This window comes from Peromyscus californicus, unplaced genomic scaffold (assembly GCF_007827085.1).
Source record: "Peromyscus californicus insignis strain IS unplaced genomic scaffold, ASM782708v3 Scaffold_5__1_contigs__length_169319896, whole genome shotgun sequence".
Taxonomy (NCBI): Eukaryota; Metazoa; Chordata; class Mammalia; order Rodentia; family Cricetidae; genus Peromyscus; species Peromyscus californicus.
In genome coordinates, this window is record NW_026294573.1 from 11894321 (window position 1) to 11918574 (window position 24254).

Genomic DNA, 24254 nt, shown 5'->3' on the forward strand with positions numbered 1-24254 from the left:
GGTGGGGCTCTTCCCAGGGCCCAGCCCCTGGATTCAGGCCTTTGAAGAAGAGGGGTGCAGTTCTCTTTGTGGCCACTGGAGGCGGCCATGAGTCAAGAGTGGCAGACTCTGCTGAGCGAGACTCTTGCGGCCTGTTCACAAGTGTGCGGGAGTTGAGGCTGTAGCTCAGTTAGAGGGCTTGCTTAGCATTTGTGAGACCCTGAGCTTGACACTAGCCCCGAAGAGAGAAACACAGGCTCTTCTGTGGAAGGCAGTTCCCCTCAGCAACCCTGCGTCCATTCACCAGTCCCATCTTAATCCCTTTATTCCCCTCATCCTCAGTTTCCTCAACCAGACTATGGGGATAGGGTAGACTTTGGGACTGAGTGAGCATGGTCCCTGGGGTGACAGAAATACTTAACAAATCACAAATATTGCCAAGGTAGCGTAATGGCTATTAGTGTGCAGCCAAACTGCACGGGCCTGAGTCTCCGCTCCATCAGGCAGTGGCTGTGCGGCTCTGGGATAGTGACTTGACCTCTCTGTTTCTGTACATCTGGGAGTGGGGCTGTTGGATGAAAGACATGTGAAGTAGTGCTAAGTGGTCTATAAATATTTGCCAGTGTTGCTGTCACATAGACTTTTTCTCCTGAGAAGCTGCCACTTTTAAACTTTTGTTGGAAACCTCCTGACCCTGATATAGTGAGGCTTAGAGGAGGAGAATAAGGGAAGTCCTGATTAGGAGGGGACTTATCCTCTCATCCCAGGAAGAACCCATCTGGGAGCTGGGCGTGGCGGCACACCCTTGAAATATCAGCATTTAAGAGGTGGGGTCAGGAGGATCAGGAGTTCAAGGTCAGCCTGGACTACTTGAGATCCTGTTAAACAAACAAACCAACAAACAAAAACCTGAGTGTCTCCTAGCACAGGGACACACCTCTAATCACAGAATTTAAGAGGCTGAGCTCATCTGATTCTGTAAATTCAAGGCCAGCCTGGGCTACACGGGAAGTCCCAGGACTGTCAGAGACACAAAATATAAAAACAACATATAAACTATATTTTATATATTTAAACTATAATATAAAAATAAAACAAAAGGCAACAGCTACAATTAAAGAAGACTGTCTTGAGGGAGTCGGGCTTGATGGTCCGTGCCTGTAATCCCAGCACTGAGGAAATGGAGGCAGGAAGATTAGGATGTCAAGGTCGTCCTTGGCAGCACAGTGAGTTCAAAGCCAGCATGGACCCGAGACCCCACTTCCAAAAGAATCCAGCTTGGAGTAGGGCACGGTTGCACCGATCTGTGGGTGCAGCACTCGGGGGGTGGAGGCAGAGGGTCTCAGAGAAATTGTCGAGGCTCAACAAGTCACCCTGCCTGCCACCACCCTGAGAACTTGAGTGGGATCCAGTTCCTGCAAGTTGTCCTCTGACGTCCAAAGCTCACACATATACCCACACTAACCACACACACACACACACACACACACACACACACACACATGCACACGCACACACACACGCGCACACACACACACATGCACACGCACACACACACGCATACACGCACACACACGCGCGCACACACACATGCACACACACACCACACGCACACACACACACACACACACACACACACACACACACACACACACACACAGTATAAAATATATTTTCCAAAACAGAACGCGTAGTAAGACCCTATCTCACAGGACAGCCCGAGCAGCCCGACGCCGTGGTGAGCGGTGTTCTGGAAGACGCTTTAATGCCCTGTGCTGCCCGGGGCTGGGGCTCAGCCTTCTGCCTCCAGACCCTTTGGAGCCCATAGAAAGAGCAAGACTGTGGCCAGGGCCTCTGGGGCCCTGAGAAGACCGTCAAAGGGCACGGTGAGTCATGACAGGCTCACAAAAGTCTCCAGCCTTGCAGGGCAGATGGCGAAGGGGAGTTTGGGTCAAATCCTTCACCCACTGAGAACCAGGTCTGAGCAGGGCTGGGAGAAAATCCCATCTAATCCTTCCCGCTGCACCTGTGCCCCGGGGTCCTGCTGGGATGGCCAAGGGGATCAACACCATCCCCACCTGTGGCCTCAGACACAGAGGCAGCCCAGGGCTTGCCAAAGGGCTTTGGAGTCCCACTAGAGTCCCTAGGAGCAGCTGCAGGGGGATGTGTGTGTCTCAGGAGCAATGGCTTGTCACCTAGCTTCTCCTAAGAAATGTCCCTCCCTCCAGGAGCGGAGGTTTCACTGTGCCAGATACAGCTGAGAGACTGACAGGCACAGCTCATTTCCCAGCAGCCTCAGCTCAGCCCAGGCAGCAGTTACCACCAGCGCCACACAGTCAGGGAGACCGGAGCTCCAAGACTGAAACTGTCTGCCTGAAATCATGAATCTCAGAGCTGGATTTGAGAGTCATTATGTTTGTCTCCAGGAATGGTCTCTGCTTCTTGAGGTGAGCAGCTTCCAAAAGGTCCCCACAATTCCCACTTCGTGGTGTCAACACTCTCACTTAGTCCCCGCAAGGGCATGAGAGACCTAGTGATGCACTCCAATAAACAGAATAGGAAAATGGTGACAGGTCGCATTTCCAAGGTGAGCTTCCATCAGGGCACATTGGCTTTTGCTCTTTGTCAGAGCCCTCTATGGGACACGAGCTGCCATCCTGTGAGCTGAGGCTGCAGTGGTTCCTCCAGGAGGAACTGAATGTCCCCGTGGGAGCGTCTGGAAGCAGCTGCTTTCCAGGTGAGCCTTGAGCTAACAGCAGGCACACAGCTGCAACCTACAAGTGACTTAGAACCAGAGAGCCCTGCCGTTCCACCCCGGAATTCCTGACCATCCTTGTTTCATGTGGCTATGTCTGGGGGGATTTGTTACACAGCAGTAGGAGACTAGTGCACTTCCTGTTAGTGTTTGCTACACACACACACACACACACACACACACACACACACACACACACTCAATCTCCAAGAGAAAGGATAAAAAAAAGACAGAGTGTAAAAAACTGGGCATGGTAGTTCACACTTGAATCCCAACACTCAGGAAGAGGGAGCAGAAAGATGATGTTTGGGCCAGCCTCAGCCAGATAGCAAGTGTGAGGGCAGCCTAGGCTACACAAGACCCCACCTTTTTGAAAACCAACAAACATACAAAAATGTAATGGGCAAGCTAGAGCCCCTAAGCTCTATACACCCTCTAAGTCAATACTCTGGTTGCTTAGATGTAGAGACAGAAAGCCACATACCCATGGTCACACACCAGCCAGGGTACCAGCACTGCAGCTGACTCAAGTCTCCAGATTCTCTGGAAGTTTTGTTGGGGAGAGTGAACAAGGGTGTCGGAAAACTACACCCTTGGCAGGCTCACGAGTCATACCATGCCTTAGGCCTTTGGAATTAGTGTGACCACAGTTAAACCTGTTCTATAGGGGTTCACAGAGGGCTTGCCTGACGTCCTCAGTTCAACACCAGCACCACATAAAACCAGGCATGAATTCCCAGCATTTGGGAGGTAGAAGCAGGAGGATCAGAAGTTCAAGGTCATTCTTAGTTCTGAAGTTGGCCTGAGCTACATGGACACTGTCAATAAATAAAGGCAGCTGGTGAGATGGCACCGTGGGCCAAGAGCTTGCCTTGTAAGCCTGGTGACTTCACTTCTATCCCCAGAATTCACATAAGTGTAGAAGGAGAAAACCAACTCTCCAAAGTTACTCCTCTGTTCTCCACATACATGATGCGCGCGCACACACACACACACATCCACATCACACACACAATAAAAAACTAATACACTTTTTTGTGCCAAGTGTGGTGATGCATACCTTTAATCCCAGCACTCGGGAAGCAGAGGCAGGCAGATCTCTGTGAGTGCAAGGCCTGGGTCTACAGAGTGAGTTCCAGGGCATCTGAGGCTAGAGAGACCCTGTCTCAAAAAAAAAAAAAAAAAAAAAAAAAAAAAAACCTTTGATTTTTTTGAGACAGTGTTTCTCTGTGTAGCCCTGGCTGTCCTGGAACTTGCTCTTATAGACCAGGCTGACACCGAATTCACAGCGCTCCATCTGCCTCTGCCTCCCAAGTGCTGGGATTAAAGGCATGAGACACTATTGCCAGGCTAAATTAATACATTTTTAATGGAAAAAAATCTGTTTAAAATGTTATAATAGAAATATAATCAAGAAAAAAGTACCCAGAAATCTCCCATGGGCTCAAATGTACAACTTGAATCAGTTGGCTGCCCAATAATGCCTCCAAATAGAACGTTACTGGGTTTGTCCCTTAAACCAATCTGTCTTGAGTCCCGTAATCTGATGGAGTTCTCCTAAGAATGAGGAGACAGTGCAAGGAACTGCACTGACCCCTGTGTCCCCAGGCTCTTTGTGGTTTCTTTGGTGACTCCCTGTCAGCCCGAGGTCAGCGTCAGGGGGATACCACCTGACCTCAGAGCCTAGAGCCAGAGAAGTCGCTGCCCATTGGCTGGACTGTGGAAGTCACCTCTTGGACTTTCCAACCATTGACTCTAACCCCTCTATATCATCCAACCAGTCTCCACGATGGCTGCTGGGAACCCACGAACCCAAGTGCTTTTCTGACCTCCACATCTTCCCTCTGCTACCCTGCAGAGGCCAAACGTGTGGGCCCTGGTCAAGGACAGAGCAAACTGAACCCCAGGCACAGCTTCCCCCAGCACTGGTTTCTAGGTCCTTTGCAAGTGAATTTCCAGGTCTCAGGGCAACAAGAGGACCCATAGTTTGAAAAAAATTAATAAATTGAGCTGGATAAAATTCTTTTAAAAATCTGAATTGGATCATCCCTTAGGATTCATGTTAAAAAAAAAAAAAAAAAGCTAGGCACAAAGCACACTTGTAATCTCGGTACTGGGGAAGGGGTTCAGTGGCCTACCAGCCTGCTCAGCTCACTTGGTGAACTCTAGGCAAGGAAGAGACCCTGTCTCAAAAAAAAAAAAAGGTGAGCAGAACCTGAAGAATGGTACCCAAGGTTGTCCTCAGCCTCCGTACACATGAATACCCACATGAACTGCACGCACACATCAAAACATTTAAGAATTTCAAGGCAACCTTCAAAGCATTGAATCCCAGCACAAGGCCCTTTGGAGCACAGGACCCTTGTTAGACCCAGTTAGAACCCCCAACAGCCAGCCCTGCTGTGGCGTGTCCTCTGGGGCCCACTCTGGGGTGTTCCAGACCTGTCCAGGCTGCTCCAGGCAGGATATGGGTTATCAGCATGTGGCTCTCAGATCTTGTTATGAATCTGGGGCAGAAAGGTCTCCTGGGCCCTGGGTAGCCTTCTAGGGCATAGCAGGACTGTGGTCACTTCCTGTCGTAGAGGCTGTAGACTTGGTGCACAGGAATGTGGGTCCAGTGTTTTCCAGAAATGTTCCTGAAGGAAGCGCCTGGCTGATAGTGTTCTGGTAGACTACGTGGCTCAGCTTTGGCTAGCAGGATCCTGCCTGCAAGGAAAGCTGTGAGCTGGAGACTCGGGGAAGCCCAGGCATTTTGTGAACTCCCAGAAAACTAGGGGAAGTGAACTGAACTCAGCTTTCAAGTGGTGTTCTGATCTTCAGTGTGGGACTTGCATGCATGCATGCATGCATGCGTGCGTGTATACACACACACACACACACACACACACACACACACACACACACACACACGCTGAGCCAGGGCCTAACTTTGCTGAGTAAGGAGAGCAGTGGAAATTCCCCAGGGCTGTGACCTTGTGAGTAGCCTGGGTGATTGATATGTCTCTGGGAAGTTTGTGCACGCTTCTTTGAGGTTGTCCTGGAGAGAGCACTGGTGGTCAAGGGTCAAGCAACACAGAAACTTCTAGACACATTGGCTTCATTATTCCTCCTCTTTTTCTTATTCTTAAGGTTGTTGTTTCTGCTTTTAAGATTTATTTATTTTACGTGACTGAGTGTTTTGCTTGCATGTATGTACACTACGTGGGTACCTGGTGCCCACAGAGGCCAGAAGAGAGCATCAGATCCCCTGGAACTAGAGTTACAGGTGGTTGTGAGCAACCATGTGGGTGTCGGGACTCAAACCTGGGTCCACGGTAGGAGCAGCCATTGCTCTTAATCACTAAGCCATGTCTCTGCCCCCTGTTCTTAAGTTATAAAGAATTATCAATATCCCAAACTAAGAAGAGTATCTGGAAATACTGAGCCCACATTCCTGTGCATGAAGTCTATGGTCTCTTCCACAGGAACCGACCACAGTCCCTGCCACACCCTAGTGTTACCCTGATACTAAAGTCAAGTGGCCACTGTTATCTACTCATGTGCCTGTGGTCTTTTCCCTTATGCTGGAGTTAAGGGCATGTCTCTAACAAGAGTGGGAAAACAGGCATGCTGGCTCACACCTATAATTCCAGCACTCAGGCAGGAGAATCAGTGCAAGTTCAAGGTCACCCCCAGTTACATAGTGAGTTCTAGGCTGCTCAGGACAACATAAATGAGGCTCTGCATTTTTTTAAAAAAGGAAGAAAACAAAATAAACAGGAAGTGAGAAAATAGAAAGTGGACCAGGAGTTCGTTGTACTTTAGTAACTGTGGCGAAAGAGTGTTTCTTTGTGGAAATGAAATTCTAATGGTTTTGTTTTGTTATTGCTGTTTTCTTAGACAGTGCTTGATACTGAAGCTTGGGCTAGCCTGGAACTCACTATACTGCCCAGGTTGCCCTGGAACTCCTTAGCTTGCTGAACCTCTATGTCCAGCTTTTGCAAGACATTTAATAGACAAGGTGTTCTAGCTAGCTTTCCGTTGCGGTAGTAAACACCGTGACCAAAAGCAATTTAAGGGAGGGAAGAGTTTACTTCAGCTCATGTGTTCAGGACACGGTCCATCATCGCAGGAAGTCAGAGAAGGGACTGAATGTGAGACCCGTGGAAGAAGACAGTTAGCTGGTTGGCCCCCTGGGTCACTCACACTTTTCTTATAGAGCCAAGGACTACCTGCCTAGGGATGGTACTCCCCACAGCGGACTGTGCCTTCCAACATCCTTTATTAATTGAGTTATTAGTCAAGACAGCAGCCTACAGAGACATGCACAGGCCAATCCTTTGATTGAGGTTCACTTTTCTCAGGCAACTCTAGGTTGTATCTGGTTGACAATAAAAACTAGCCGGGACAGAAGGGGTGGTTAAGTCAAAAGAATACAGCCTGAATTCCCCGATGAAGCCTGCCTCAGCACTCCGTGCATTCACACACACACACACACACACACACACACACACACACACACACACACACACACACTGGAGGTGTCTCCAGGATGAGATTTTTCCAGCATCCAGGACCTGGAAAGGTGTTCCCAGCTTTTCTACCTTCCAGGGTTCAGAGAGAGCTATCCTCTTCTGCTTCTCATTCCAGTAAATGCAGTGGGCTTGGGGACCTACTGTGGCTTGGTGCCGGGTCCGTGCCCTTCCTCTTGATGGACTGGGTGTTTAAGCCACGGGCCGTTTTCTTGCACTGTTGGGGACACCAGCAGCAGCGCTTGGCGTGCCCTGTGCCCTCCATGGTGATCAGGGCTAGGAGTTAGGGATAGGGAGGAGGGTCTTGGCACCCCGGTAGACTCCTCGGCTGGGCCAGTTTCCCAGGAGGAAAGGGAATGGAAACTGGAAGGCCATGGTGGTTAGTAGCCAAGTCCCTGTGGTTGAGGAGAGGCGGGGCTTCTCTCCTCTGGTCCAGAGAGTGACTGTAAAACGTTTCAGACTTGGAAGCAAGTAATTTTGTTCCCATAGCTTGTTGGAGAGCCATTTGTGAGTGGCCAAGAGACTCACAGCTCACAGGCTGGGGCACGGAGAGTCCACGGGTCATAACAGCGAGTACCTAAGGGGTGGTAGTGGTGGTGAGCTCCGAGACTCATCACACCTGGCTGTGCAGCTTGGCTCCCTGGAGTCTACAGCAAGGGAAAGCCAGCCCTGCTCCCAGGGCTGTGGGGAAATAATTAGTCCCTCTAAAGAGCATTGTAATCTCAGATCAAAGGGGTCTCCCAGCTGCAAAGCACTTTACAGGCTCATGGCCAGTCCCTGGAACACCCACTCCAGGCCACTCCAGCAGTGGGTGCAGACTCGCACACTCTCCAAAATACCATCTAGTTCTGAGCTTGCCTGGCCTAGTAAACCTCTGTCCCCTAAGAACAGAACGTCACTTCACTCGCCAGCACACTGGAGTGCCAGGCACCGGCCTGCAGCCTTTCTTCTGGCACACTGGGCTTGAGTACTGTGACTCTGGATCCCTGGGACACTGCCAATCATCTACCTTTCGAATCCTTGGTTTCTCTAGGAAGGGCTGGGGGCGGAGAAGATGGGGGTTGGGGGGCGGTGGCTTGGGGCCAGACGCACAGGGGGCCAGTAGGCGCCAAGGAGGAGTGGGGCGGGGGCGTGGTCGAGTAGAGAACGTGGTACAAGAGGAGGCGTGTTCGGGGCGTGGCCAGAGGGTACCTCGCTAGCCCGGAAGGAGCGGGAGGAGGAGCCCCGGGATCTGGAGTTGTTCCCACGTGAGAGGATCGTGCCGGATTCCTCCGGTGCGGCGGCCGCGGACTGCCGGGCGTCCAGCGTGGCTGAGATCGCTGGCTGGGCGCGCGTGGGTGGCCCGATGCGGCGGCGGCTCCGCGGGCTGTGAGCCGGGCGTCCGCCGTCAGAGCCCCGCGTGCCGCCGTGGGGCCTCGCGTCCCGGGCACACGGGATGCGGGCGGCCGACTCCGGCTCGTGGGAGCGCGTCCGCCAGCTCGCGGCACACGGCCAGCCGACTCTGTCCTGCGGGCGGGACACCGGGCCCCTGCGCGCCCCAGAGCCCGGAGCCTGCGAGCTATGCACGGACGCTGCAGGGTCCCGAGAGCAGCAGCGAGCTGGGGCGGTCCCCGATGCAGCCGATGGCTACGGCAGCCAGCTGGGTAGGTGCTTGAGGAGCCGGTAGGGCGGCGCGGCTGCAGGCCCCGGTCCGGGAGCCGCCAGGACCGGGCGCGCGGGGGCGCTCGGAGCCGGGGAGCTCCGCGGCTCCGAGCCCTTGGTGGCAAAGTTGTGTCCCCGAGCGCCGGGTGGGTGCGGCCAGTTGGCGCGCTGGATGAGGAGAGTTCTTAAGCTTAGGACCTGGGGTCTCGGGGCTCTCCAGCAGCCCACTTTCCCTCTTCTAGGACCACAGGAGGACTGCAGGGAGAGAGGTCAGGGCCATGCCTGTCAGGATCCTGCGATCCCATGGTGCCTACAGACTCAGCTCCGGGATGGATCCAGAGCATGGGAAAGGGGCTAGCCCTGTGCAAAGTTGGGACGGCCTCTTGTGAGTTCTTCAGCATAGGAACTGGGGTCTTAGGGCTATCTGGCTCCGCGACTCGAGCTCCCCAAAGCACTAACTACACGGAGAGAGGTCAAATCCATGTTTGTCAGGGTCCAGCAATCCAGTGGCGCCTGGAGACCCAGCTCGGGGCAGGACCTGGAGCAAGTGTGGGTAAGGGGCTAGCTCAGTGATAAGTTGGAGCGACCCCTGTACTGTGCCTGTAACCCATCTGGCTGCCTTAAGTCCGGAAAAGAGCTCCCCTTCGCTCTAGCCACTCGCATTTGCTGGAGCGGGGCAGAGAAATTGCTGCCTTTCACATACACTTTAACTCCAGGAGAAATTGCAGCCGTGGGAAGCTCAAGCGCCGAGGTCTAATTGCGTGTGCTTGGCCGATCCGCCCCGAGTGGAGTACAGTGGTTCTGTGTTAAAATGCGCCCAGTGGGTGCGTCCATTCCCGGCTCAGCTGTCTCCCTCCACCCGCCCCCAAGTTAAGTCATGGGGTGGGGGCAGGAACCCTGGATCCGCCTGTCTCCAACGGGGAAACAATTTAGATGGAAGTCTGCCGGCTTTTCCGAGAAGAGCCTGCCATCCTTCAGTTTGAACTTCTGAACACTTTTCCAGGAACAACGGAAGTGCATAGGATTTTTTTTTATTAATTGTTGAACACCTTACTGTGTTGTAGTAATTTTTGTGCAATGTCCTGAAACCCCACTTGGGAGTGAGGCTGTCTGTTCTCTTCATGCAGATAGGCACAGAACAACTCAGAGGCTGAGCCACTTAAGAGTTCTCACTGTCTTAGACCTTGCTGGCATTTCAGATTTCATTTTGTCTAAGGCAGGGTCTTATGACCAGGCTGATTTTGAACTCCAGATCCTTCTGCCATGCTAGGATTACAGGCACTGGCTACCTGGCCTGGCTTGGGCATCTCAGATTCTGTCGGTTGCATGGCAAAGCCTAGCATGTTGATCCTGCTCCCAGGCGGGTTGCTCTGAGCTGGGGAACCCACAGAATACCTGCCAAGTAACTCTTTCCTTTGAGAAGGAGCCAGCTGATGTACAGCGGCACACAGGTTAAGCAGGTTGTGTCATCTCTTTGAGACTCGGTTTACCCACAGTGGAAATCGGTACCCGCTAAGGGATGTGATCATTTAAAAGATGCCGTGTGTTAGCTAGGCAGGGTGCCTCATACCTATCATTCCAGGTTCTCAGTAGACTGAGACAGGAGGATGTTGAGTTCATGGACTGCCTGTGCAACACAGTAAGGTCAAGGCCACCCTGGGCAGCTCAGAGAGACCCTGCCTCAAAATAAAAAGTACAAAGAACTACAGCTCAATGATAGAGTGCTTACCCAGAGTGTTTGATTTGCTCTCCAGTATAAACAAGAAAGCGGGCAGGCGAGATGGCTCTGGAAATAGCACTTGCTGCCAAGCCTAAGAACTTGAGTTCCGTTCCCCCATCCACTTGGTGGAAGGAGAGAGTTGTCCTCTGACCTCCACACGTGAGCTCCCGCACGTGTGCCAGCCCCCCCCCCCCATACACAAATTATGTTTTTAAAAGAAGAGAGGAGTGAGCGAGCACCTAGCCCCTGTCACAGTAGGTGCATGATAAATATTAGGCCTGGCCTTTTCATGCCTGGCATACTTGCTGAACCACCTGTCACTCCCCCAGGGACTCAGTTTCCCATTAGGTTGCGATGCTATCTTCCTTGTCTCTGCCCTTTTGAACTGTGTGTGTCATGATGACTTTTGCCCCATCTGTAAAAATGCATCAGGAATCTGAGGCCTATGTGTTGTGGCTGTGGACGCTGTTATTATGTAAACGTGTGGAAGATGGCTGGGCGGAGATACAGCTGTTGACTCTGTGTCTAGATGGGCTCCATTCCTGTGCTCATGATAACAATATCCTAATGGCATGCTGCGCTCCGGGAAACGCCTGCCGCTCACATCTGAGACCGATTGTTTTCCACAGCCCTCCCTCATTGCGTGTCCCGAGAGGGGGAAGGGTGCTCATGTCTCTGGAGGGGAGAGGGTATTAGAGATGACCCAAGTCACAGGCGGCATTCCTACAGGAGACAAGGTTAGCCTGCAGGTCATCAAGAAAATGCTGCCTTTCCCCAGCTAGTCACCACCTTCACCTGTTTCCCCTCTTACCTCTTTTCTTCCTCCCTTCTTTCCTCTCCCACTGTCCTTCCTTTACAGGGTCTTCCGTAGCCCAGTCAGACTCGACGTGTAGTCGAGGATGTCCTTCAATTTCTGATCCTCCCGACTTCACAGACTGAGCACTGGGATTATAGGCGTGTGCCACCATGCCCAGTTTTATCTGGTATTGGGAATCGAACCCAGGACCTCATGCACACTATGCAAACACAAACCTTGAGCTACATCTCCGGCCCCTGTGTCTGGTCCTTTTTTAATTTAAGCTTGAGTTTATTTTTATTTATGTGTATGTATATGTGTCTATATGCACATATATGTGGGTACGCTCAGGGGCCCGAGGAGGGGTATTGGATCACATGGAACTAGAGTTTCCAGTGGCTGTGAGCCACCTGATGTGGGTGCTGGGAGCCGAACTGTGGTCCTCTGCAAGAACAGCAAGCGCTCTTAACTGCTGAGCCGCCTTTGTGTGTCGTCAAGGACAGTTTCAATGATGGCTGGATGCCGGTGGCAGCCAGCACGGAAATGGTTTCTGTTTATGGGAGTTTTCTTCTAGGAAGGAAATGGGAACTCTTTGCCTTAGCACCGCAAGCTGGAGCTGTTGGGGAAATAAACGTTCCAGCCAGGCTGTGTGGCTGCTCTTCTTAGACTCAGTCGTTTGTCCCAAGCTGGACATGATGCTCACTCAGCTTAAGGATCTGAAGAGATGCCTTGCTGGATGAGAGGCAGTCTGGGAATGAACACTTTGCCTCAGGATGGAGGTCTGGACATCTTGACATTGCTCAGGAAGCCTGCCCTGAGATCCACAGGGTGGTGGCCCTGGAATAGTGATAGCTCTGACCTCTAGGGTAAAGGACCAACGACCAGAGGAGAGGATACAAGCATTGGCTGCTTGTATAGTCTGAACTCCACCACTCCCCAGTTTCCTCTGACTTTGAGGTACTTGACAGACCAGTTTGCCTCTCATGTGGGAAATCATGATCCCGGAGCCCCTCAGAGTGAGCCGGGTGCCCACTAGGTGTTCTTAAACTGGGAATTTGGTTTGGTCTGTCGGTCATTGTCCATTCATTCGGTCATTTATTTTGAACACCTGCTAAGAGCCAGGTGCTTTCGGAGCTGTCCGAGATATAGTAGCAAACAAACACAACTGTAGGCCTGTTTCCAAGACTCTTAGACTCCGTGGGAGGAGATTTCCCATAGGCAAATGTGTCTGAGATAGACACATCCAGAGACGGAGGATGCCGTGCAGAAAAATGAAGCTGGGAGGGGATCTGGCTGGTGGGACGAGGCGACCTCTTGTTTAGAGAGTGTGGTTAGAGACAAAAGCGTATGAAGGAGGCTTGTGGGTGTTGGGTCCCTAAGGCAAGGGGACTTTGCCATTGGCTGACATTCCAAGTCCGATTGGAAAAGAGCGCGTCTCTGTGGACTGGATGCTTATTCTGTCTACATCCGAACGGACGGTTTTTGGTTTGTGTTTTGTTTCTTTGTTTTTGAGACGCGGTCACCTCTTTCCTAGGCTGGACTCCACTCTTTCTGTCAACACCCTTGCATTTCTGAGCTGCTTTCAGAGTGCTGGGGTTGCAGCCTGGGCCACTATGTCTGGTTTATGCTGCACCTTTTGTACCTCTTGGTCAGAGAAAAGTTTGTTTGTTTGAGATAGGGTTTCTAGTTCATAGTTTGTAGACCAGGCTGGTCTCAAACTCAGAGAACTGCCCGCTTCCGCTTCCCGAGGGCTGGAATTAAAGGTGTGCATCGCTACCACCTGGAATGTAAAGATAAAAATTTAAAAGAAGAAAACAATCCCTCAAGGGATCTAACCCAAGGCCTTACGCTGTTCCTCAAGGTCTCTGCCGTGTGACCTGTGTCCCTAGCCCACCCTTTGAAGTCTTTATGACCTTGTTACCATTTCTTTCCGGTTGCTTCTAGCTCTGTCATGGCGTTAGCACACCAGTTAGTTTACCCTGGCGCACCAGCTCCCATGAGCCCATGTCAGTATAAACTAAACTGAAAGCTTGTCTTCATCTGCCCTCGCAACAGCCAGGAGTAGGTATGGTTACCAAGGAAACCAGTGCTTGGAAAAGTTGAGAGACTTACCCAAGGTCACACAGGCGGTGGGTAGCACAGCCTAAGAGTATAACCCAGTTTGTAGACCAACATCTTGGAGGAACAGAAAGACCTTGTATTGTTCTTTGGTTTTTTGAGACAGGGTTTCTCTGTGTAACAGCTCTGGCTGTCCTGGAACTCGATTTGTAGACCAGGCTAGCCTCACACTCAAAGAGATCCGCCTGCCTCAGCTTCCCAAGTGCTGAGATTAAAAGCGTGCGCCCCCACGGCTGGGCTCCATGTGGTGTTCTTAAAATAGGTAGACTCTTTATTAAACTTGTTTTTTGGGGATTTTTTCTTTTTTTTTTTTTTTGTTTGTCTTTGTTTTGGGGTTTTGTTTGTATGTTTTTCGAAACAGGGTTTTTCTGTGTAGCCCTGGCAATCCTAGACCAGGCTTGCCGCTGCCTCCCCAGGGCTGTGGTTAAAGGCATCACTGCAGCTCGGTTCTTTTAACTTTGTATCTTACAAGATCCAAAGAGTGTGTCTTCTCCACACTCTTGGTTTAAGCAGCACCAGCCAGCATTCACTTATCTCTGAGCGCTAGCAATTTTAGTGAGAGATCTTTCCATTACCTGCTCTGCAAAGGCCTTCCGCTAGGAACAGGGTGAGAGAGTTTCCACTCCACACAGAGCATTGGGACGCCCCCAGCAGCCGCCCACTAAGATCAACTGGCTTCATTTACCATCCCCATGGGGCAGAGCAGGGTGGAGGTTTACCAGGGCCCAGGCTGTCCCGGTGATCAGGGGTGTAAACCATTTTGAAGGTTGTTTTCCCCCCAGTGGCTACTGTGTCTCCTTGTGGTGGTTCGGTGCTTTGGACTGAATCTTATCCTCTGCCAGTACTGGTGGCCCCTACACCACAATACCAGTTTTAGAAATAAATGCACACCAGTTAGAATTCCTGGGTTCTGTTCCTTACAAGTTGTGTGCCAACCAATAAGTTACTGAACACCCCGAGCCTCCGTTTACCCTTCTATAAAGTGTAGAGTTCTTTTACCCAGTTGAGAGTTAGAGCTGGGACAGGAGTTTAATTAGTGTCCTTACTCCCTGTGGGGCCTGTTGCTACGGCCACCTTCGGGGACAGGGGGAATTCCCAAGGTCTAAAGTACCTGAAGTGTATGGAGCTGGGTGTGATGCGCCACATATATCATCGTTTCAAGCTTTTGAGGTTTTGGTGTGTGTGTGTGTGTGTGTGTGTGTGTGTGTGTGTGTGTGTGTGTGTGTGTGATAGTCTCATGTAGCCCGGGCTTGCCTTGTACTCACTATGTAGCCAAGCTGGGCTTTGAACTCTGAGCCCCCTGCCTCTTCTTATCAGTTGCTGGGACCACCAGTGTACATCACGAGGCCGGTGTATATTGGGATTCAGTCAAGCAGGTGGCTCAGAAGAAGGCTGCTGTGTTCGTCTTGTGAGTCACTGGGGATTCTCCACAGGGTTGCCGGACACCCTTGATGTTCTCTGTAATATTCCAGTTTGAGTTACCTGGTCCACTTGCCACTCAACCCTGGTGGGAGAAGCGTTTACGCTTCTTTTAATCATTTCAAGGCAAACAGCACCCGCTACCCTGAGGCCTGCCTCTGTCATCATAATAGGGCAAGTTGTCAAAAATGGAAGATCAGGTGCATTTTCAAGCAGACAGGTTTTTTTTTTTTTTTTTTTTTTTTTTTTTTTTTTTTTTTTTTTTTTTTTTTGCCCCAGCAGATAAGCCCGGCCAAACACATCATTAAAGCTGGCCAAAGCAATCACCCAGGAGCCCTGTGTTGGCTGTGAGTCACTAAGGGCTTGAACACCCCAGAGAGGCAAGCCAGGGCGAGGAGGTGTGCACTAGTGCGTGCAAGTGTGCGTGTGTGTAGTTATTTTAATGGATTTACTCTCGGTAAAGGCATTGGATGTTGTGTGCATCCAATGAGTGCCTTCCAGGGAGGGGGATCGTCGGGATCGGCACCAGTTCCCAGGGACCACCTTCTCTGCAGCCCCTGTGCAAGCCTGCGTGATGGTGGCGACTTCAGGCTTTCTCTCGTCTGCTGCTTGGATGCTTTCAAAAGAGGCCAGATGGAGGACTCTGCCCATGGTGATTGCTCTCAGCTCTTGCCCAATATCCACAGCCCTGCAGATGCTGTAGAACCCCCTGACCTGGAAGAAATTCCCAGCCAGGTGGGAGCTGCAGGTAGGTGAGACCCGCCCGGTGGCTCAGCCCTGGCCTGGAGACCCTGAACCCTGGCTCTGGAGGAGTGGGGGGCACTATACCAGGGAACCCCCCGCCACCTGGCACCTGGTGGCTGATCTGCAGGTGCCTAGATTAGGAAGGTTGGGTGGCACAGGCTAGTTGAGGCTGTAACTTTATCGCAGGCATTGAGTGTGGTTCCTGCCTTTTCATTGTGTGAAAGCTTCAGAAGGACTCTCCCTGGAGGACAAAGAAGTGAGAACAACAGCCAGTCCCCTGGGAGCTTTATTCCCACACTTACCTGCTCAGCCTCCACACCAGGCTCCTAACTGTAAAGTCTTGTGCGCCCAGGCAGGGAATAATGTGCCCTTTCCTTAGGGCAGGGGAGAATGTGTCCTGGCCTTAGGGCAGGGCCGGTTAATGTCAAACTCCCTTGCTGAGGGGTGCTCTGATGCAGGTGCTGCGGTCTGTTGATTCCCATGGCCAAGAGACAGCTGACATTCTCCCCATCTTACAGATGAAACCATTGAGTCCTAAAGAAGTTACTGGGCACTCAATGTCTGTTCCAGATTGCCTTCAGCAGGGCTGCTCTTCCCTATAGTTTGACCCACAGAAGAGGCTGAGGTGCTGGAAACCATGGGCTTTTTTTCTATCTTTGTTTTTAATTTTGTGTTTGCTTCTTTTTGAGACAGGGTCTTTCATGTAGCCCAGGCTGGCCTTGAACTTGGCATATAGCTGAGGATGACCTTGAGTTGTTAGACCTCCTACTTTGATCTCAAGTGATGGAACTGTAGACATATACCTACAGTGTGTGTGTGTGTGTGTGTGTGTGTGTGTGTGTGTGTGTGTGTGAGAGAGAGAGAGAGAGAGAGAGAGAGAGAGAGAGAGAGAGAGAGAGAGAGAGAGACGTCTCTCTAGAACAGGCAAGCCTGCACACACAGCTCTCCTGCATCAGTCTCCCAAGTGCTGAGATTACAGTTGTGAGCTGTTGAGCCCAGCCTACGGGCATCTGGCACCCAGAGCTGATCCTACCTCTCTGTCCTTTAGAGAATCCACCCTTAACCCTCTCCCTGCAGAATCCCACCAGGTAGCTGATCCATGTGACAAGAGTGTCCTGTCCCCACTCACCCTTGCTGTTTGGGAAGCCAGCATACAGACCTTGCCTGAGTGGAGAACCTAAGCAGGACTGAGTTAATCTATTCTGTCCATATGGTGTGGGAACTGAAACCTGGCAAGGGAACATACTCCAGGAAGCCATGAGTGGTGGTTTTCAGGGTCAGATGGGTCCTAATAAAAGGCATGTGAGGGAGGCTCTTGGGAGATATCCCTCTTCTCTCTTTATTGACCTCCTCCCAGGAGCCTGAAGCTGCTCATATATCCCAGTGGCCTGGGGTGCTGGCTACTATGAAGGTTTGCTGTGTTTGTTTTTTAGCTATGGCTCTTCCAGGCTGGCCTAGAACTCACCTTTTAGCTGAAGATGACCTTGAGTAGTTCTTCTCCTTTTCCTTCTCAAGGTCTCACTATGCAGCCCTGGCTGACCTGAAACTTTCTATGTACACCAGGCTGGCCTCGAACTCACAGAGATTGAAGAGTGCTCAAGTTACACTGGTATGCACTACCACACCACTGAGCTAGGGATCTATGTGTTTAAGAGCCCTGGGTATTTTTGTTGTTATGATATATCCCTTTTGAAACAGGGGCTCTTATTTCAGGCTGGCCTTGAGCTTCTGACCCTCCTCTTTTCACTTCCCAGTTCCTGGGATTACAGGCACATGACAATACTATTTTTGTTGTTGTTGTTTGTTTGTTTGTTAATGCAGTGCTGGGGATCAAACCCATGGCCTTGTGCATGTTAGGCAAGATGAGCTACATCCCCAGCCCTGCATTTTGACACAGGATTCCATAGACCAGACTTTGAAAACCTTTGCCTTTTTGGGGTCAGGTTGGTTTTGGAGGCCATGCTATTCATTCTAGCTTCCCTGGGTCCTGATATCATTTTCAGCAGCGTCCTTTTCTCTCCCACGGGTGTCAGTAGTGAACAGCAGTGGACACACAGCCTAGCTAAACTCGTGACTTGTTTAATCCCTTCCCCCCTCTTTTCATCCACGCCCTGGCTTGTGTTCTTAGATTCTAGTACAAGGAAGCATGTATCAGTTCTTGGTCTTGTGAGCTCACGAGCCCCTGCTGTGGTAAAGCAGAGGGCAGGGCGCTCAGATGCCCTACTTGGGGCCCCAGGCAGCCCCCAGCATTTTTGTGCCTTTTGTTCAATTTGCTATCCCTGGCTCTCAGGAGCTGGGTGCTAAGGAGACGGAGGAAGCCAGCTCTTGTCTGTGATTCATCCATCCTTACGTTCTGGTCCCCAAAGCCACCGGTGGAGCCTGTTTTTCCAGCCTCTCCGAGCCCAGCCTCCGCCCGCCCTGCCCCACATCTCTCTGGACACCTTTGTTGTTGGCGCTGAGGCTGTGTGGAAGTGGGCTTGTTTAGCTGTGTGCCTGTCTGCATTTCCTCAGTCCTCTCTCATTTCTCTCTGCCCTGGGGAGGAGAACCACCAGGAGGGCTGTTTCCTTCATGTCCTGGGGACTTGCTCAGTTCCTTTGGGGTCAGAGACTTGGGTGGTGATAGGTGGACAGCCCATGTCTGTGACCCTTTGCATGCTGAGCCCCAAGATAAGTGGACTTCAGTAAATTCTAGGGTGAGGTGGATTCCATAGATCCAGGCTGGCGTTGGGCATCCTACACTCTTTCCTTCTGAAGGTTTTGGTTTTGGTTTTGGTTTTTCCAGACAGGGTTTCTCTGTGTAGCTTTCCACCTTTCCTGGAACTCACTCTGTAGCCTGCCTCTGCCTCCCGAGTGCTGGGATTGAAGGCATGCACCACCACCACCACCACCACCACCTGGCCCTTCTGAAGGTTTTTAAAATTGTATTTGTTAATTTATTTGTTTACAAGTGTGAAGGCCAGAGGATACCTTCTGGAACTCGACTTTCTCCTTTAACCATGTGGGTCCATGGGATTAAACCCAGTTTGTCAGGCTTGGAGAGAATTGCCCATAGCCACTGAGCCAAACCTCAAAAACCGTTCATTGAAACAAGGGCTTGCCTTGTAGCCTAGGCTGGCCTTGAACTCCTGATCTTTCCGCTGCCACCTCCCAACTGCTAGTCGCAGGTTGTGCGCCACCTGTTTGGCTGTTTGCAGTTGTTGCCTCTTTAAAGAGGGAGTGACTTGGGCCCTACCATCCCTTAGCCATGGTGTGTTATTTGTGACTCCAGTTTTGGGTCTTCTCCTTGTCCTGGGGATCTGCCTAGAGCAGAAAGGTGACTGATGCTCGACAAAGGGCCTGGGTTTCACCAGGAGACGGGGAGTTCACCGGTGCCCCGGGGCACCAGGCAGGGCCCTATTGTGCCTTCTCAGGGCATCAACCTGGGTCCATGATTTGGTGTACGTTTGCTTCTGGTCTATGTGCTGGGCTTCCTCACCCTGGCTGCCAGGTGTGACCTCTATGTCTCCTTTCAGGTAAGGCGTAAGGGATTGGATTACTGGGGTTTGTGGCTATATAAACGTCCACACACCGTGAGTACTCCTTGCTGCCCGTGGGCTTCTAGTATCTGGCCTGGCTTGGGAGTCATCACTGGACCAGGGCAGCCTTTTGTTGGGCAGATCCCTGCAGCATTTTTTCAAACCTCCTGTCATCAGGTAGGGTGGCATCTCCATCCATATCTTTCCAGGGCTCCTCTGAGGCCCTTCAGCTACTCCAGCAGCTGACCAAGAGGCAAGCTTGCATCCTGGCTACTCCCCGTGGAAGACAGGCTCACTCTGGCTACTGGAGCACCCATAGGGCTGTCCCCACAGTGTGCTTTTCCTGTGGTCTTCAGGTGTGGGTACAAGTGTCTGCCCTGTAGGAATGATCTGGAAGGGACCCTCTTTTTATTATGTTGATAACAAAACCCTGCTTTTGCTCCCAAGAGAATGGGAGAGTTTATTCTGAGCCAGATGTGAGTGACCAAGGCCCAGGTGGCCCTCAGTGACATTCCATTTCCAAAGACCTTACATGAACTCTTATAGCCACAGAACACAAGGAAGTCGTGAATCAAAGCAAGTACCAAATCCATCCATGGGGACATCGAGTAGGTTAGTGAGAGCAGAGCGGGGGTGGGGTGGGGGTGGGGTGGGGGAGGTGGGGGTTGGGGGTTCAGAGAGGCTATCTGCTGGCATACTGAGCTTTGAGGTTGGTGGAAACTGGGGTCTGCTAAGTCATTACATTCCATACATCCTACTTCACAGTCACAAGCCTGTGAGGTCAGACGCAACCTAATGGCTCCTGAAGATACCGGTGACATCTGAGATGATCCTAGCTCTGGACCTGCAGCATTCCTTCTCTCTCCAGGCACAGGTTTCAGTCAGTTTTATCCAGCCCTTCCGAGAATGAATGTCAGTTCACAATAGGGGAAATGGAGGCAGATGCCACGGGACAGGTGTCTCACAGGACTTTCTGAAGCCTGGACTGGAGAACGGAGTTGTACATTCGCTAATTTGTACATTCATAAGCAGCCACTTGTGTCTGGGGCTCACCATTTCAGATGCAGTCAGGACTCCCGAATGTTTCTGTGGTCTGTTCCAAATTGTTCATAGAATCATAAGATGTTTGTTTTGCAGTAGTGATCTCTTGAGGATGTATGACTCCTGGACTGTCTGTCTCTGACTCACCTGGGAACATGTTACCTTTAAATGTCATTTCCTAGACCCCATGCCTGACCCAGACAGGCAAAAAAAAAAAAAAAAAATCTGAGAATGGATCTTTGAATAGGGCATCTTAAAGATCCATTTTATCATTTTTTATAGTGTGTGTGTGTGTGTGTGTGTGTGTGTGTGTGTGTGTGTGTGTGCGCGCGCGCGCGCGCGCGTGCGTGTGGGTACCTATAGTAAAGGGTGTCTCGTCCCCTAAGGTTATAGGCAGTTAAATCTTGAATGTGATACTATCTGACTCTCCGGGAAACAGTGTCCTCCATGTTTTTCAGAGTTGATCGATATTTTTATTTCATAATTTAACAATTATACTGGGAATGTTACTTCACATAACCACATGGTATGAATTGGCAGAAGTGTGTTTAGGGCCATCTCAGTGATTGTTGTGATTTCTGTCCCAATCGCAAGCCAAGATTTATTGAACGAGTGTTGTAGAGCTGAAGTCAGCAACTCGAATAGCAGTTTTTAAAAGCAAGCATCCTAGCAACACAATCCAAAGATATGCTGATTTGGTGTGTACTAAGGCACGTTGGGAGGAAAATATCAAAGTCTTTGTTTTCCATAATTAAACTGTTAATGTTTCTATAAGAGCAGAAAGTCCTGTATGTCCAAGGAAAACACAGAAGTCTTGGATCTGAGCCCGAGGAGTTTCACAAAGCCTCGGTTGGCATTGCATGGGGTGAGGGCAGAACAGAGCAGTGTGCGTGTTGTATGGTCAGAACTGAGGCCGCAGTGAAGTTGCAGGATGCAGCACAGGTGAATGCTTCCAGAAGCACCTCAGGTTCATTACACCCTTGATCTTGGGATAATTTCTATGTGTTCAGAAACCTTTTTCTGTTGACAGTTTTTGGTTTGGATTGGTTTGGTTTTTCTATGACACTCACATTCAGGATCCGAAGCCATGGTGTTGAGGAGAGCCAGCCTGTGGGGTGAGGAGTGGAGTGTGTCTCTGTGCCCTTTGCTGTGGTAGTGTGGACCTTATTGGTCTTTATTTTGCAGATTTTGTTTCGTTTTGCTGAGACTGTGTGTGTCTCATCATGTAGCTCTTCCCGGCCTGGTGCTTCAGGAGACTAGGCTGACCTTGAACTCACAGTCTCCCTGACTCTTCCTTCCTCCTGAGTGCTGGCAGTACTACCGCACCCAGCCTGCAGGTTTGTTTGTTGTTTGTTTTGAGTACTTGATAAGGCAGTTTGGTCCCTTTGCCCTCTGTCAATCACTCATTCTTCACCTCTCAGGGTCTCTCCCTCCCGTCTTTGGTCATTGCTGTCGTGGGTGGACTTACACAGAACCCCTGGACCCGTTGGCTCTTTGCAAGTTGACTTGAATGCCACCCACTCCAGAGTGCCGCCTGCTCCCATGGGGTCCTGGGTGAGTCATTACTGTGATGTCCCCATCACCACCCTCCTGGTACTTCCTGGGAGAGCTCTACACACTGATCGCTGCTGTGGGCAAGGGGTATGGTAGCTTCCTCTCTGTTTCCAAAGCATTGGCCCTCCACAGGCATGTGTGCAGGGGAAATGCTAGATTAGAAAACTCAGCTCTCTTTAGAGTCCAAGGGCTGCCCAGGCTCTGGGGTGTCACATAACTGAACCCATCTTTTCCTGAAAGCTATCTGGTCTCTGCTGCAATTGAGTTATCTACTTGTCCCAAGAGTCACTTGGCTTCCTGGAGGTGGGTTGAGGCTTGCTCCAGGTCAGGGACAGAGAAGGACCAAAGCTGACATTGCATTTCTTTGTCACAACTGATTTGGTAGGTGGCAGTTCTCACCAGCCAGGTCGGCCCTCGGCTTGCAATGCAGGAGGGACAGGGCAGTGACTGGGGCTACTTTCTTTTTTTACATCCTAAGTTAGTGACAGTGCAAACATTCCTCTTATCTGGGCCACTTGAAAACACCAGCCAGCTGCGGGGTGTGTGTGTGTGTGTGTGTGTGTGTGTGTGTGTTCCATTGTTTTGTTTTATGACCTCCACCCCTGCCTGTCCTGTGAGCCCAGGGAACATGCATCTGTCTTCCACTCAGGCTGCCACCAGGGATCTGGAATATTTTGCAGGTGTCAGGAGAGAGGTCCCCAGCCCAAGGCCCACACAGTCCATGGTGTATATGGTTTGAAGCTGGCAATATAGGAAAGTCAGGAACTCCAGTTAGCTGAGAGAGAAGGACAGGGAGGCTGATGCACAGGACTAACTATAGCGTGTAGGGCCTGCTAGAGACTTTTTGCCTCCAGGCCTCTGTTTTCTGGTTTTGAGTTTTCAGTGCTGGACATAGAACCCACAAGCTCTCTGGCACTGAGCCCCAGCTCTAGCTCCCCCCCCTCTACCCCCACCCTCACCCCCGCCACCACATCCAGTGTTTGTCCCCTGTCACTTCAAGCTTCCCTTTATTGAAGTTAGACACTTCTCCGTGATCTTGCAGTGGTCAAACTGGAGCCGTGCTCTGGCAGCTTCGTTTTCCCGTGGGAGGTATACAGCAGGCTTGCAAAACAATAAAAGAAAAAGAAAAAACCCAGGGCAGTCCGATCCCGATCCTTCTCTGCCTGTGGCTTGTGCCTGGGTGACTGTCACTGGAGGTGCATTTCTTGGGCTTCTGGAGTGGGTTGGAGCCACCCTAACTGCGGGGGCCTGCAGTCTCTGGCTCTCACCAGCAGCCTTCCAAAAGGCCCTGGCATAAAGGTGTTCAGTGTTCAGAGTGCCTGGTCTGGGATAGGCAGCAGAGTCGCCATGGGGTAAATCCTGTGCAACCCCCCTGCCTTGCTCACTGCTCTTGGGCCCACAGTACCAGGCCTTGTGTTCTGTATTCTTTCAAGCTGGCTGGGAGCTGGGTGGGAGTGGGGGTAGAAAGCCACCGGCTGCTTTCATTTACATTTTTCAAATACTTTTCCCCCTCTGCTCTCCCAAGAGGCAGCTTGCGGCTTGGAGGCAGCCTGACCTTTGAACTGTTGGGGGAGCCAGGCAGCCAAGGTCTGAGGCAGGGAGCATGGAAGATGCTATTGGGATGTCAGCAACCACTCCAGGCAGGAACAAGACACATCCCTGACCATAAACTGGAGAATGCCAGGAGAGGATTCCTGTGTTGAACCCCCTCTATGAGTACTGCGTGGAGCAGCTAGCCCCTAACTGCTGGAAACCCTACTCTGAAAGGCCTGTCAGCAAAGAATATTCTACCTGAAGGCTTGGGACAGAAGGTTCCAGAAGTCCTCAGGGACATTGCTGCCAGGCAGGAGGAGAGCCAGAAGATGATGTGGCTCTCAAGGAAGGAGCAAGAGGAAGAATACCCCAACTGTGTGTGTGTGTGTGTGTGTGTGTGTGTGTGTGTGTGTGTGTGTGTGTGTGTGTAGTACTTCTCACGTGCCGGAATGTTCTATTATGTAGAAACTCATTCACTGTCTCATCAACCTTGTAAGGTGGATGAGGTCACCAAGGCCGAGGCAGTGACTTGCAGACACTCAACCCAGACACCTGGGGCTGGAACCTCCTCACCACTGAGCCACACTGCCTGTGGGGAGGTGCCCAAAGCCAAAAGTCACACAAAAAAGCTCTGTGGTGGGATCAGGTTTCCCTGGGACTTCCCCTCACCCCATTGTTCCTCTTCCCAAAACCCACATTTTCTGGGTCTTGATTATACAGTTGATTCATAGGCCACATTGCCCAAACTCAAAGCAAAAACAAAAATGGTTTTTCTTGTCCTTTTCTTGTTTTTCTTTTTCCTCTTTTTGTTATTAGTTAGGGACTCATTTAGCCCAGGCTAGCCTTGAATTCTCTATGTAGCCCAGGATGACCCTGAACTTCTGATTCTCTTGCCTCAACCTCCTCAGTGCTAGGATGAAAGGCTTAT

At 51.1% G+C, this 24254-nt stretch overlaps 1 protein-coding gene across 5 annotated transcripts in view; it reads left to right on the top strand.

Moving 5' to 3' along the window:
* The window catches only part of Kazn (kazrin, periplakin interacting protein), a 1033047-nt gene that overhangs the window by 891366 nt on the left and 117427 nt on the right, over positions 1-24254 (top strand). Inside the window, exon 1 of one of the 5 annotated variants that reach the window (XM_052715219.1) lies at positions 8511-8888. The exons of 3 other annotated variants lie outside the window; for them this stretch is intronic. In XM_052715219.1, coding sequence (XP_052571179.1) covers positions 8681-8888 — 208 coding nt within the window. In that variant the 5' untranslated portion in view covers positions 8511-8680. Of the gene's footprint in view, positions 1-8510; positions 8889-24254 lie in introns of those variants that run through there. One more of the 5 variants, XM_052715221.1, reaches the window with a different exon arrangement.